The sequence below is a fragment of the Eurytemora carolleeae genome, unplaced genomic scaffold (genome assembly GCF_000591075.1).
Source record: "Eurytemora carolleeae unplaced genomic scaffold, Eaff_2.0 scaffold484, whole genome shotgun sequence".
Lineage (NCBI taxonomy): Eukaryota > Metazoa > Arthropoda > Copepoda > Calanoida > Temoridae > Eurytemora > Eurytemora carolleeae.
In genome coordinates, this window is record NW_019396528.1 from 77,039 (window position 1) to 92,509 (window position 15,471).

Sequence of the window (15,471 nt, forward strand, 5' to 3'; positions counted from 1 at the left end):
GTCGTCTTCCTATTCCACAGTTTTAAAAGTCTCATTGTTAAAAATCATGAGAGTGACTGTTAACTTTTGTTAAATTTGATAGAGCCTGGGCCTAACACTTTTTACGTTTTTTATTGTGAAAAAGATTTCTCAATTTCTTGCATATATTGGGAACTCTTCATATAAAGAGTTAGATTAAGTTTTGCTGACAGTCCCTTTTATAAAGTTTGTTTAACTATGAAGGACCGTGTTTAATCAATTCCAATATTAAATATTTATTTCTATAATAAAACTAATATTGGACAATTGGAATATTTACACTTCTACCGTGTAATAAATACGAATAAATACATTATTCAAATAAGCTCATTAATTACAGGGAATTTCGTGGATTTTTGGATCTTGTTAATATTTAGAAATTTAGATCTCTTTCAAGTCCAAATTGTACTATCATGATGTTTGGTTTAAAGCCTCAAACTTCCATTATATCCTTTCCACAAGATGGTGGTTAAGTTAAGCTGCGCAGAGTGCCTCACATGCTTCTTTGGTTTCAAACCAGTTTCCAGCTGTTGAGCGACCACAGCCACCGAACTTAAACTGGAGACACTGTTTGGTGGTGATGTTGTAGTACCAGAAGGGTGTTTCTTCGCGACAACGAGTCCGCTTTATAAACTCCTGGCATACGCTGGCATCTATAGTTATTCATCTTTATTAGTTGAGGTGAAAATGTCGTCAAAAAAGTAAATAGAAAAATAATTCCCATCGCAAAAGAGTTTGTATTTCATTATTTATAAATGTTTTTTTTCTTGATTTAAATTATCATTATTGAAGGGTGATCCAAGGAGAAATGGGCAACAATTTAATTTGGTTTTTTAAACTTTTAGGTTTCGGAGTTTTAAAGACCACAAAAATCAATGAACTATCAACTTGCAAACTTTTAGAATTAACAATTTTGAAAGTTAACATATTTCTGTGGGACCTTTTAAAAAAGCCAACAAAAACCTTAAAGTCTATAAAAAAGTAATTGTCGTTTACTACCTCGAAGTATGTGCTAGTTATGCTCTTTCATAAGTTAAGAATATTAAAAAATTGTGTAGTTTTTTAGAAAATTATAATATTGACTGCTTTCAAATACCTTTCTCTGCATTTGCCAACTCAATTGGATGCTCTTCAGACTTTGGGAGACGAAAACCTGCTGTGTTGGCTGATGAATCATCATGGGGAATAATATTTTTGGCTTTACGGGGAGATCGTTCATTTTCAACAATAATAGCATCATCGGTTTCCACTTCTGAATCAGGTAAAGGTAATTTAAACCCTGCCTTCTTCAGAACTGAATTGTCTCTAGGAATATCAGACAGGGCTCTTCCTTCCTCAGGGCCTGCTTCAATAACTACAAAATCATCAGGCTTTAGCAGCTTGAACCCAGCTTGACCAGATTCAGAAGTATCTCTAGGAATCTCTGAATCTATACTTCTCCCAGAATCCTCTCTTACGCCTCCAGCTTCAATAAAAGCAACACCAGCAAGACTTCTTTCGGAATCTTCTCTTTCTTCTTCAGCTTCAACAACAACAGCATCATCTGGCCGCAGAAGTTTGAATCCAGCTTGGCCAGGGGCAGACGTATCTCTGGGAACATCAGAAAGACTTCTTCCAGAATTTTCTCTTTCCTCTCCAGCTTCAACAACAACAACATCATCTGGCTTCAGAAGTTTGAATCCAGCTTGGCCAGGGGCAGATGTATCTCTGGGAACATCGGAAAGACTTCTTCCAGAATTTTCTCTTTCTCCTTCAGCTTCAACAACAACAACATCATCTGGCCGCAGAAGTTTGAATCCAGCTTGGCCAGTGGCAGATGTATCTCTGGGAACATCAAAAAGACTTCTTCCAGAATTTTCTCTTTCCTCTCCAGCTTCAACAACAACAACATCATCTGGCTTCAGAAGTTTGAATCCAGCTTGGCCAGGGGCAGACGTATCTCTGGGAATATCGGAAAGACTTCTTCCAGAATTTTCTCTTTTCTCTCCAGCTTCAAGAACTATAAAATCGTCAGACTTTAGAAGTTTGAATCCAGCTTGACCAATTGCTGAGGTATCTCTGGGTATATCTGCTCCACTATCAACGTTTTCATCTTCTGGCAGCGGAAGTCTAAAACAACATATTTTAAACAGTTAAACTATTGATTCCACCACCACAAGCAAATTTGTGGTGCCAACATTTGTTTTAGGTTAGAGCGATATTTTCCCCAACAATGTACAATTTATTTTTGCACCAACTTATTAGTAGTTGCATATTTGGCACTTGTTTGTACTTTATTGACATGCAATGGAAACCCTTTTTGCAATACTTATATTTTCAGACTTTATCATGATAAGTCTAAAATACTGTATTAAAGCAACATATATACCTGAATCCTGCTTGATCCAGGCCTGACTGATCTCTAGGGATATCTTCGAATCCATCCTCGGAGTTATTGAACTCTTCAACCTCCACAATAACAGCTCCTGCCTCCTCATCAACTACACCAGGAAGAGGCAGCCTAGAATGAATTCATATAATTAAAGACATATTTTATCCTTAGAAATAATTATTGATTGTAACAACCTGTACTAGGGTTTCCACCGAAATTCTGGTTTTCATATAGAAATTATCCAGAATTTTTTCCATTTCCATATTGGAAAAGTTTTCAGGATTCCGAAACAATTTTATTCACCATAAACCGGAAATTTCCGGAACCATGATCGGAAATTTTAGAAAGTTACGAAATAATTCTGAAAAAGGGGAAAGACCAACCGGTCCCGGCCCTTTCTCTAAGTTACGGCCCTAAAAATGCGCACTGCAACATGATATAGAAAACAGTAAAAAAAACAAATTGATGGTCATAATGATTACATTAGTGGTTAACCTTTTATTAGTCCAAACTACATCTACATGCACCAATAAACTGTTTAAAATGCAGTTTTCATTATTAAAGATGAGCATCGTTTTTCGGTTAGATTTTCATATTTTTACAAGCTTAAGAGGCTCCACAAACAATATGAGATAATTATCACATTTTTAAAGAAACATGACAGTTGGTGAATAATTTAAAATGTCTTCCTTCATGCTTACTTGAGATAATTATAAGAATATTTAATGGTAATTATATTATAGTAAAATTGATTTCATAGTAAAATATACTTTAGTAAAAGATTTGATTGAACGGAACAAGATGCAAAAAGTCTTTAATAACTATTACAGTATAGGGCAGAAGACATTCCAAATTATTTACCAACTGTTATGTTTCGTGGGACACCTTGTATATTTTCTTTACAATTTCTAAAAGGAATAAAAAAAAACAAGGCCCATCTTTAAATGCATGACCAAGAAGCGAATACTTAATATATATTGCAAGTAATTATTTTTATACATAACATTGCGTAAAGATTTACAAAATTTAGATGTAGATATTTCACTAGGAGTTAAACTTTATACTTCTTCTATCCAAGGAATCGAAGGGGTCAAAGCTCACGCAGTACGGTTTATATTATATATGTGCAGTACGTGAGGTATTGAAAAGCTTTCGAAATAACCACCAAACTGCAGTGTTAGAAAAAAGGGGATTGACAATTTAAATTAAATTCAATTAGAAAAATTCGAATTGTTAAGAAAAAGATTTGAGCCAAGAAATGTCCAATAACCCTGCACAAACAAATTGTTTTTCTTTGCAAATTTTTAGTTTGTTGGTTTCTTTGTATTTTAGTTAGTTTATTTGTATCCAATTAACGTTAAGCTGCTGAACCGATTGGGGACCCAACTTTTTGTGGCAACTCACATGACCCCATGGAAAGGCTAAGGCTAGACGAAATTGACAAATTTTGCCAAGAAAAAAATGACGATTTTACGAGTTTTGAAAATCTTAACAGAAAAACCAGCGAAAAGTTTTTGTTTTTGTTCGGAGTACGATTAATCAATGTCAGCTTGAAAATCAACAATCATAACTAAGATTGTAAATGTTTTTGGATTCAAGATGACGGAACGGATCAATCTTTTATCAATATATTCTACCTGAACCCTGCTTGTCCTGCCTCACTTCTATCCTCAGGACTTTCAACCAGAAACTTTCCTTCTCTGTCCTCTCTAGCACCCTCCAGGACAACTGCATCCAGTAGCCTGTCCTCTCCATCAGCCTCGAGGACAACAAAGTCCTGAGGGAAAGAGGACACTGCTCCGAACAATAAAACCAGGACTAGAGTAAACAAATATTAATAAAACCAAGACTAGAGTAAACAAATACTATTAAAACCAGGATAGAGTAAACAAATATTAATAAAACCAGGACTACAGTAAAAAAATATTAATAAAACCAGTATAGAGTAAACAAATATTAATAAAACCAGGACAAGAGTAAACAAATATTAATAAAGCCAGGACTAGAGTAAACAAACATAAAAAAATCAGGACTAGAGTAAACAAATACTATTAAAACCAGGACAAGAGTAAACAAATATTATAAAACCAGGATAGAGTAAACAAATATTAATAAAACCAGGACTAGAGTAGACAAATATTAATAAACCAGGACTACAGTGAACAAATATTAATAAAACCAGGACTATATAGAGTAAACAAATATTAATAAAATCAGGACTAGAGTAAACAAATATTAATGAACCAGGACTAGAGTAAACAAACATTGATAAAAGCAGGACTAAAGTAAACAATACTATTAAAACCAGGACTAAAGTAAACAAATATTAATAAACCAAGACTAGAGAAAACAAATATTAGTAAACCAGGACTAGAGTAAACAAATATTAATAAACCTGGACTAGAGTAAACAAATATTGATAAAAACAGGACAAGTGTAAACAAAGATTAATTAAACAGGATTACAGTAACCAAATATAAATAAAACCAGGACAAGATTAAAAGAATATTTTGGAATCAATGATTAACTAGTACAAACGTCGTACCCACAAACATCGAACAGTACAAAAGACGGACCAGTGCAAACGTCAGACCAGTACAAACGTCGGAGTCGGACTAAGGACATTTTTTTTTTGAATTTTAAGATTTTTTAAAGGTTATTTCATTTTAATAAAATCTACCAAAAGTTACTGAGTTCTTGTCACTATCTCAAATATTCTCATCCCTAAATCTTTGCCACCTGGTAATGGAATTAATCTTTAATACTTTCAAACTTAAATTGTTTGATCTTATAGATTTCGTAGTTTGAAATATTACAGGTTATACGACATCGGGTTGCAAAGATTTAAGCATATTGAAACATTAGAGTTTGTGACAATTGAACTCAACTCCTTTTTGGTCTGTTGTTTTATACCCTATATAGTGCTACCTTGACGTTTATTGGATACAAACAAACAAACAGACAGACAGACAAGCCAAATCAAAGGATGAGATTTTATTCGCTTGACTTTGATTTTTATCATAATAAGTGAGTGATTTTTATCATAATAAGTGAGTGATTTTTATTTATTTCTTATAGCAATGATCTTTTTTCAAAATCAACCAAAATCCGACGTTTTTCCTTATAAATGTACCTGTCTGACGTTTGTACTGGTCCGACGTTTTTACGAGTCCGACGTTTCTCTCAATCTGACGTTTGTACCAGTCCGACGTTTGTACTGTCCGACCTTTGTAGCGTCCGACTTTAGTGGGTCCGACGTTTGTACTGGTACCATAAACTATTAACATTTTCAGCCTTTTAGACTGATAATGATATCTGATAATTATTAAAGGGAATGTGAACATAAGTTTCAAGAATCACAGACCGGATTCACAACGGTGCCCTTTAAACCTTTATTTGTCTAAAAAGATCAAGATATTCTGGTTTATTTAAAGTATAACAGCACGTGCGGTATAAAATAAATCTTAAATGTTATTTTAAACTTAATATGAATAACTGTACAAATGTGTCTTCGTCGAAGAAAATTAAGATTAAAAAATATTTTAGTTGCTAACGGAATTATGCAGCTGAGACAAGGAAGGAAGTGGACACAATTGATATACAATGAAACCCTTAATAACGAATACATCGGAAGAATTTATCAAATGTCGTCTTGACAACTTTTCAATGAGTTTTATACTATATTTCGTAAATTTCAGTATTTGCGAAAATAAATAAATATGAGGGAACAGTTTTAAAGAGTTCTATATAATCATTTAATTAAAAAACTAAATATCGGCAACATTCCATTATCAGAAAGTGTAGAATACGACATTTGATCAATTCTTTCGATGTATTCGTTCTTAAGGGTTTCACTCTACGAAATTACTTGTACGACTTTGTGACCTCGTAGCTTCTCTAGTTTTGATATTACGCACAAGTATGAGAGGTACCGATTTTACAGATTAGAAATTCAATTTTTTTTTCTTTTCAATGGCTCATCAAAAAGAGGAGTTTGATTTAAAAATATAAGATTTCAATCTTACTTGAAATATACTTTAGCTTAAAGTGAACAGTTTTTTTTTCATTTTGATAATTTTAAAGCTGTTGAAAAAAAAAATTATATACAGTTAATAACTAACCTATCTGGCCGTTCATGTTTGTAGAACTGAATGTGAAGTAAAGAATAAATGTTGCCGTGTGCTTTGCGGAATTCAGAAGCTTATTCAGCGAAAAATAGTAATCACAAAAATATTTAAAATAACTTTTTTGACATAAAAATACGCTTTTTTATCCTTGTCTTAAAAATATTAAAAGAGGAAGAATAATATTCCGATAAAAATGGATTTCCCAAAGTTACGGTAGCAAAAAAACGTCAGGGACATCCAAACGAGGGAAGCATACATACATTTTATTTCATAAAATCATTTGTTTTATCTTAATACGTGTGCCTCTTCATGATCTAAAATTTTAAGGATACCCCTCCCCCCTGTAGCCTGCGAATTGTTCCCCCTGAAGTCCAGTTATATACACGCATGAGTATATATTGCATTCTGATTCTTTCAAGGTTACGCAGAGGACTTATTGTATAGGCTTTGTCAAGCGTATTCATCAATTAACCCTATCAGGTTCTGGGTAGATGTGACATTAGAGGGGGGGGGGGGGGAAAGGTCTGTTTTAATAATTTTATTCAAGAAGGGATTTTATCTTAAAGAAACAATGCACGATCTTTTGAATTTCTAAGAAGTGTTGATTTTTTACACTTAAAAGACTTTAAGACTGGTAAAACTATTTGCTTTGTAACAACATCAAATACACTTAAGTATTGCATTAATGTCTTTTTTCTATTCCACCCTTTTCTGGTTCTCACTATACAAGAATAGGACAAAATAAACTTGCAATTTACTCAAATGCAAAAATTTCAAGTATTCTGTGGTTTCATCTTATGTTGTTCATCGTTTTATTGATAGTTTTTTAAATTAATAAAACTTAAGATTTCAAAGCTGTTTTTTCTTCAAGTTTGCTTTTATTAAACTGTACAATAATATTTTAATCCTAAAAAATGAAAAAAAGATACAAAACCGATCGTTACACCATGTTGATTTTTTGGATCGTTTTTTTCGCATATATGTTCTGAGCCAACGATTAAAAAATTTGGCAAGAGCCGTATTTCATTAAACCTGACTTTATAACCCCATCTTCGACCCAACTCTGACGACAGCTTGTAAGTTGTGTCACATGATTATCAGTTGCAAGATCTTCGGCTCGATTGAAGGAGTTAAGCTAAAAGAAAATAAAACAGACCCAGAGCTGAAAACTTTAGAATGTGATATCCTTAATCCCGATCTGTTAATTAATCTGGAGATTAAATTAATGAGGCGAACAAGCAATATTTAATCTGGAGATTAAGAAAAAGAGTGGATCAAGCATTAATCCCGATATCCACCATTCAAAAGTTCCCAGCTCTGGTTGGTTTAAGTGGAAAATAAGGCTCAGTGTTGAGCCTTGTTCTCATAAAACCCGGAATGCGCCAATTCCTTCCATGAAAATCCACAAAATGTGATACCGGTTTTTTAAACTCAACTCTGTGGAAAATAAGATGCAGCTTGAATCCGAAAGCTAAGGCCCAACGACAGCTTAGAACCGAGCCGTATTTTCCCGAATTTTTTAAATCGCGGGCTCTGTCATGGTTTAAATTCATCATAGTGCATGAAAGAAAAGCAAATATTTAGAATACAAATTTTTAAAAATTTCCTTTTCATGCACTATCCTAAATTTTGACCCCGATAGAAAATATATAAAAAACGAGCGAAAAACGAACCAACTGAAGGCGCACATCACTAGTTCGTACAAGGTGTAAGCCTAATTTTACCTATATGAATTTTAACTATATGAATTATGAATAAATACAAATATTTTTTTCACCGAGAGTGTTATCTCACCGTTTCTGAGAAGGGTTAACACATTTATTTAAACAGTAACAAATACAAAACATTTTTACAATAGTTATATAAACAAAACCTTCAGTTGAAAACCCGATACAATGTGTTGGCCACATTAATGATAAACTCAAATATTCGCATATAAAATTTTTATGTTAAAAAGGGTTCAGAGATGGAATTTAAAGATACAATTTTAAGTGGAACCAACCATATTTAAGCCACGGCTTAAATTTAAACTGCCGCAAAAATTCTTTAAATTCGGCCACTGGCTGGTTAAAATTGAAAAATTGTATCGGGAAAAGTTGTTGAATTTGACGATCTGCAAATTTTTTATGTTGGAGTTGACTAAGATGAAATTTTATTAGAAAAACTATGTTGTCTCTTTATATATAAATATATATGTATACATATATATATATACATATACATATATACATATATGTACATATACAAATATACATATATATATATATATATATGTATATATATGTATATGTATATGTATAAACATTTAATTTATTATTTGTTGATATTATCTTTTAAGCAGATAATTAATTACATTACATTTGTCCATTTAAATATTATTAATACAATAATTACAGATTTTTTTAAATGTAACCTTCAAATCTGAATTTTAGAATGAATTTAGTTATCAAACAAATTCCATAATTCGATTCATTCACAATATTACTAAAATTAAAAAAAAATAAGATACAATAGTCGTTTATAATACATTTTATTTGTAAACCCAGTGTTTTAAACATTCTTCGTTATGCATGGTTTTTGTACATGGAGAACCAAAAAACTGTCGAATAGGACATGGCATTTACAAACAATTCCATAGTTTTATTTAATTATAGAATAGTTAGAATCAATCGAAATTTAAACCCCCGTTTTTCTATTCAATGAAATATATTTGTTAATTTAACATTGTATCGTGCAAGGATAAGAAAACTTTATATGAACATCATAGATTGATCAGTAATTAGTGCCCTATCTGTTAAGCTATAATGTATCGGGTCAATCACAAAGAATGAGACTTTATAAACAACAGTACGGAATAATTAGTCTGTAACTGTAAACATGTATCTTTCTTTCAGAAAATTATTTTAAAGACCACACGAAGACTTATTTCTAAAAATCCAATTATAATTTGTAGTGTTTTTAAATAACTTTGGAATAGGAAGACGACATTTCAAAACTACTCAATCGGTTACAATGTTACTGTTGTTACACATGAAGTAGTGACTTATTAAAATAGTTAAGTTAAATGGGGCTACCATAATTAAAAGTTAACTGTTGTATCCCTCCACTGACTAAGGCTTTTAAATGTCGTCAAATTCAATACAAAGACGATATCTTTGGCGCCAAATTATAATTGGCGTTTTTTCATGCACGAGATAAATTTTGATTTTATCACAATGAGTAAGAAATTTTTCGCCTGCGGCACCGTTTATACACTTAAAATGAGGATTTTTTTTATAAAAATAAAATCTTTCAAACTCATCTTCCCCTTCCAATCCCGGCTGGTCATGGTTCACAAAAAATGACCAAATTTCCTAAATCCAGGGGTGTGATGAAAAGTTTGGCCCGTAATAATTTTATTAACCCCCCTTGAAAATATTGTAATAACCACCGGAAGCTCTGAGTTAGAGAAATAAAAATTTGCTATCTCCCTAAATAGTAAATTGGAATCTCTGAATCCTCTAGTTCACGATTACTGAGAAATAATATTAATTTCTAAATGCTAGTTTCTAATTTAGAGACAATTTTTTCTATTACAATATTGGAATCTATGAATGATGGTTCCTACTTTAGAGACAAGTTGTTAGACTACCATATTGGAATCTCTGAGTAATATTTCCTAATTTAGAGACAGATTGTTAGATAACAATATTAGAATCACTGAGTAATATTTCCTAATTTAGAGACAGGATGTTAGATTACAATATTGAAATCTCTAAGTGAAAGTTCTATTGAAGAGACAAGTTGCTAGCTTACAATATTGCAATCTCTAAATGATAGTTCTAATTTAGAAACAATTTTCTAGCTTACAATATTGAAATCTCTAAATGATAGTTAACTTATTTAAAACCATTACTAACGTAATTAGTTACTAGGACATAGTCCTATAAGTGGACAGGACCAGATTGAACCCCACATCCCATTCACCACTGCTATGGTCGGCAGCTCCTGGCTCTTTAAGACTCACAACTGGTGTATTAAGAGATCCCCATGAAAGCAATCAAACTCCTCAAACTTTGTTCCTCAAACTTTTTTTCCAAATTCTTTCCTCAAAATTCTTTCCTAAAATGATCATCCTAGGTTCTTCTCAGTAATCAATTGGATTTAGGCAAATGTTAATAATAATAATAGAAATAACCAGTTGGAGTGCTTAAAATAGCCTAAACCATTACCAAAAATTAAATAAAGCCAGTTTAAGTTTACATATTAACAATTATTATGAGCCGATGACAGACCATATTTTCTTTTTTCCAAAAGGTCCAAACTGATGGTACTCTGAAGTGGTCGGAGCAGATCACCTGCACAAACAACACGTCGTTAGCTTTATTACATTGTATAGTTCAAAACCTATTAATATTCTAAATTTGGTTTTATGAAAAATTTAAATAATTAAAAAACAAAAATAAGATAAAATAAAATTTAAAAAAAAAAAATATAATAAAAGTGCCCCTTGGCACTGGACCCATGCAAGGGTCCATTAAGAACATATAATCACCGACCATGCCGCAATGCAAAAGCGATTCTGCTCCAACCCCTACGGACCAAATACATTAAAATAATTTTAAAATAAAATTTAAAATTACCATGAATATATTAATTCAAAATCCAACTAATCCTTGGGTTCACATATACATTGATCGGTTTAAAAACCAAGCTTTGTTCTCATTTTTCTCACAGTAAATATCATTTGTTCTAGTTTTCTTCCTGGTACCTCTATGGGTGAAAAATATTTTTCCTGGTCTATATTGCAGGCTTTGAATGCTCTACCAACATATTTATGTCTATTAGACACCTTGTCGAACACTGTTTTGGATAAAAATGATAGTTCTAATTTAGAAACAATTTGCTAGCTTACAATATTGAAATCTCTAAATGATAGTTCTAATTTAGAGACAAGTTTCTAGCTTACAATATTGAAATCTCTAAATGATAGTTCTAATTAAGAAACAAGTTTCTAGCTTACAATATTGGAATCTCTAAATGATAGTTCTAATTAAGAAACAAGTTTCTAGCTTACAATATTGGAATCTCTAAATGATAGTTCTAATTAAGAAACAAGTTTCTAGCTTACAATATTGAAATCTCTAAATGATAGTTCTAATTAAGAGACAAGTTTCTAGCTTACAATATTGGAATCTCTAAATGATAGTTCTAATTAAGAGACAAGCTATTAGATTACAATATTGGAATCTCTAAATGATAGTTCTAATTAAGAAACAAGTTTCTAGCTTACAATATTGAAATCTCTGAATGATAGTTCTAATTAAGAGACAAGTTGCTAGCTTACAATATTGCAATCTCTAAATGATAGTTCTAATTAAGAGACAAGTTTCTAGCTTACAATATTGAAATCTCTAAATGATAGTTCTAATTAAGAGACAAGTTGCTAGCTTACAATATTGGAATCTCTAAATGATAGTTCTAATTAAGAGACAAGTTTCTAGCTTACAATATTGGAATCTCTAAATGATAGTTCTAATTAAGAGACAAGTTACTAGCTTACAATATTGCAATCTCTAAATGATAGTTCTAGTTAAGAGACAAGTTTCTAGCTTACAATATTGCAATCTCTAAATGCTAGTTCTAATTAAGAGACAAGTTGCTAACTTACAATATTGCAATCTCTAAATGATAGTTCTAATTAAGAGAGAAGTTGCTAGCTTACAATATTGAAATCTCTGAATGATAGTTCTAATTAAGAGACAAGTTGTTAGATTACAATATTGAAATCTCTGAATGATAGTTCTAGTTAAGAGACAAGTTTCTAGCTTACAATATTGCAATCTCTAAATGATAGTTCTAATTAAGAGACAAGTTGCTAGCTTACAATATTGCAATCTCTAAATGATAGTTCTAAATAAGAGACAAGTTACTAGCTTACAATATTGAAATCTCTAAATGCTAGTTCTAATTAAGAGACAAGTTTCTAGCTTACAATATTGCAATCTCTAAATGATAGTTCTAATTAAGAGACAAGTTACTAGCTTACAATATTGCAATCTCTAAATGATAGTTCTAATTAAGAGACAAGTTTCTAGCTTACAATATTGGAATCTCTAAATGATAGTTCTAATTAAGAGACAAGTTTCTAGCTTACAATATTGGAATCTCTAAATGATAGTTCTAATTAAGAGACAAGTTTCTAGCTTAATCTCTAAATGATAGTTCTAATTAAGAGACAAGTTTCTAGCTTACAATATTGGAATCTCTGTAATTTGCAATTCACAAACATTTCCATTTATTTGTGTATAAGGGAATCACATGGCTTCACTGAAACCACGAATAATGCATTTCTCATGCGTAGAATCATTAAAAAATCTAATTTTTTCAGGTTTATAAAAAAATACAATAAATTCCATAAATATAGCGAATTTACGAAACAAAATTACAACAGAAAAATTGTGTTTTAATTTTAAGATCAAATGAAAGTATTCTGTTTCTTAGCTTCAAATTCCCTGCCCCTTAGTTTACTCACGATTGGAATTCTTAAATTTTCAGTTTTATCTTCTTATATGCCCTGTCTTTTATTTCCTTTTGTCTGTGTTATCTTGGTTTTATGGTTATGGTTTGTTCTCTCTCGTTCTCTATTAGCGGCCCCCAAATTCCTGTTGTCTGCTGTCTTCTGTTTTCTGTTTTCTGTTTTCTGTTTTCTGTTTTCTGGTTTCCGTTTTCTGTTTTCCGTTTTCTGTTTTCTGTTTTCTGTTTTCTGTTTCTATGGTTGCACTGGAGGATCAATAAGAGCGTTTAACGGATCTATTTCTCCAAATGAATTAAACAATCCAGTTTTCTCCCAAACATAGTTCACCTAAAAAAACAATAAGATTATCTGAAAAGTTTTCCAAATAAAAAAGACAATTTCTACATGGTAAGTAAAAAAAATTGTCGATGTTTTAGAAAAAATTTCAAAAGTTTTGTTTTGATAAGTTTTAGGCAAAAAAAAAAATCGTTGAGAAAATGTTTTTTCTATGCTTTCCAATATATCATAAAAATTCATCCAAAATTGAATTAGATATAACAAAAATTGTAAGCCAATTATTTGCATTTTAGAAGTCATCACAGTTATAAGGCTATACATTTTTAATTAAATTAAATTTTTAATGAATTTTAATGAAATTTTGCGGGAAAAAGATAAAACATTTAACCAATGATTTTTGGAAAAATGTTATTTTTTCAAAAATAACTTTGTTTTGCAGACTTTTTTGAATGTTCCAAAAATATTTTTTATTTTTTATCTTTTGTATGCCTGAAATCCAAACAGAACAAAAATTCAAAAAATGTTGCTCAAAATATCGATAATTCTGCTTGTGACAAGCAATGAAAATTGTTTGTTTCGACCTCAAATCAAAGATGATTTATGGCACAAACTACGTAGAAAAATGTTCAACCTTTTTTCTAAAAAAAATAAAACAATTGCACGCACATCTGACCCTTAAGTAAAAGTAAATTTAACCTAAAGTCTGACCGCGTCAACCTTGTTGCACCGGGTAGTCCTATTGAGTGTCTGCTTTATTTACCCAATGTCCGGGCGATACAGTACAAACTGGGACCGGAAAGGTTGACCCGGCTCGGAAATTCAAAAGTACTACGGCTGCCCGTGATTGAATAATTGGCCTTTTTTCAACGTTTCTTGTCTTTAAACCTTGATTACAGATCAATGAGTCTGAGTATTAGCTAAGCTTGACTGACAACTGCTAATAAACTTCGATCAGCCGAAAAATCCGCATTTACAATGTTTATTCTCACCATGAGTTTCCTACTGGATCTATACAGAGTTTGACTTTTCTGCCTGAACCTGCTTATTTGCCGCATAACCTCAGCCAGCTAGGAAAAATAAAACATTTTCATACGATGAGAACCAGAAACCTGTGAAATAGGAAGACGACGTTCGGTCCAAGTTATGTTTTTAAATATTCCAAAACATGAGACACGGCGATTGTGCAGTGTACAGAGATCCATTTCAATTAAAAAGTTGATCGATTTTCAAGCTACTGATAAAACTATTTACTTAATAACTACAATAATGACAACTTTGATGTATTTAATATTCAACAGTTTTATAGGTCTTCCTGTAATGTAATTAATTTGCTTATTTTACTAATGCAAAAATATTAATTTTGATACTTAATTAATTTCAAATCCATATAAAAGTAGTGGTTATAAAAGACTGAATATAAATTTACTAACAAAACAATCAAAAGCCAACAATTTGAAATTTTCAATGTTTGATAAAACTGGGAAGATTGTGATAAGGAGGATTAAAGGAAGAAAAGTAAATAAAATACAAATAATAAATAAATAAAACAACTACATAGTTTGGTGTGTGGGGGGAAAAGACACAAAACATTAAAACCACACAAAAGCAAACTTAATTCTAGTTTTCAATGTCCTTTGCATACAATTTTTGCAACGTTTGCAACGTCTAATATTTAACATTTCTGAGACTGAATTTAAAGAATTTGAGCTGCGTTGCTGAACTACCTGCTGCAAGTTCAAATTTAAAGTGCCGATTCAAAGTTAAAGAAAAATTAAGGATTTGAATCCATGGTTTGAATTTGAACCAGCCATAGGTAGTTTAGTCAGGTTTACACCTGGCTTAAATTCTTTAATTTTGAAATTTACCGCTGTTAGTAGATCGTCATGTTCAGGGTAATGTTCTTCTTCCAGTTTAACCCTAAACACAATTATAATTATTTAGTTCTTTTCTTCAAATATTATAAAATTGCAGATATATTAAAAGGGGGGTTTTGTAAATAAAGTTAAGTGTATTGTATATACATTCTCAGAGATCTTACTCGCAGCCGTTTTTCCCAAAGTTCTGTGATTTAACAAATGACAAGTCCAGAAATTGTCAACTAAATATCTGCTGTCTAGTTAGAGTCATGATTTGTTTACAGGGAGTGACCGGCTATGTAAGGT

The 15,471-nt window shown here is 31.5% G+C and overlaps 2 protein-coding genes across 6 annotated transcripts in view; both read right to left on the reverse strand.

Moving 5' to 3' along the window:
• Nucleotides 1–238: 238 nt before the first annotated feature.
• Nucleotides 239–6,598, reverse strand: LOC111704905 (spore wall protein 2). Its single transcript, XM_023477293.1, has 5 exons — nt 6,511–6,598; nt 4,027–4,207; nt 2,387–2,518; nt 1,115–2,127; nt 239–671 (listed from the first exon to the last, which is right to left on the reverse strand). Exons 1-5 carry the CDS (start codon nt 6,524–6,526, stop codon nt 493–495), a joined length of 1,521 nt encoding a protein of 506 aa, XP_023333061.1. The 5' UTR covers nt 6,527–6,598; the 3' UTR covers nt 239–492.
• A 1,929-nt stretch (nt 6,599–8,527) lies between these two features.
• LOC111704906 (uncharacterized) overlaps nt 8,528–15,471 on the reverse strand; it is a 29,179-nt gene continuing 22,235 nt past the window's right edge. For 4 of the 5 annotated variants that reach the window (XM_023477297.1, XM_023477295.1, XM_023477296.1 and 1 more), the window contains 3 exons: nt 15,175–15,226; nt 14,299–14,376; nt 12,770–13,360 (listed from right to left, as the gene is read on the reverse strand). In XM_023477297.1, the coding sequence (XP_023333065.1) occupies nt 13,268–13,360; nt 14,299–14,376; nt 15,175–15,226 (223 nt within the window). In that variant the 3' untranslated portion in view covers nt 12,770–13,267. Of the gene's footprint in view, nt 8,692–12,769; nt 13,361–14,298; nt 14,377–15,174; nt 15,227–15,471 lie in introns of those variants that run through there. The other variant, XR_002765903.1, reaches the window with a different exon arrangement.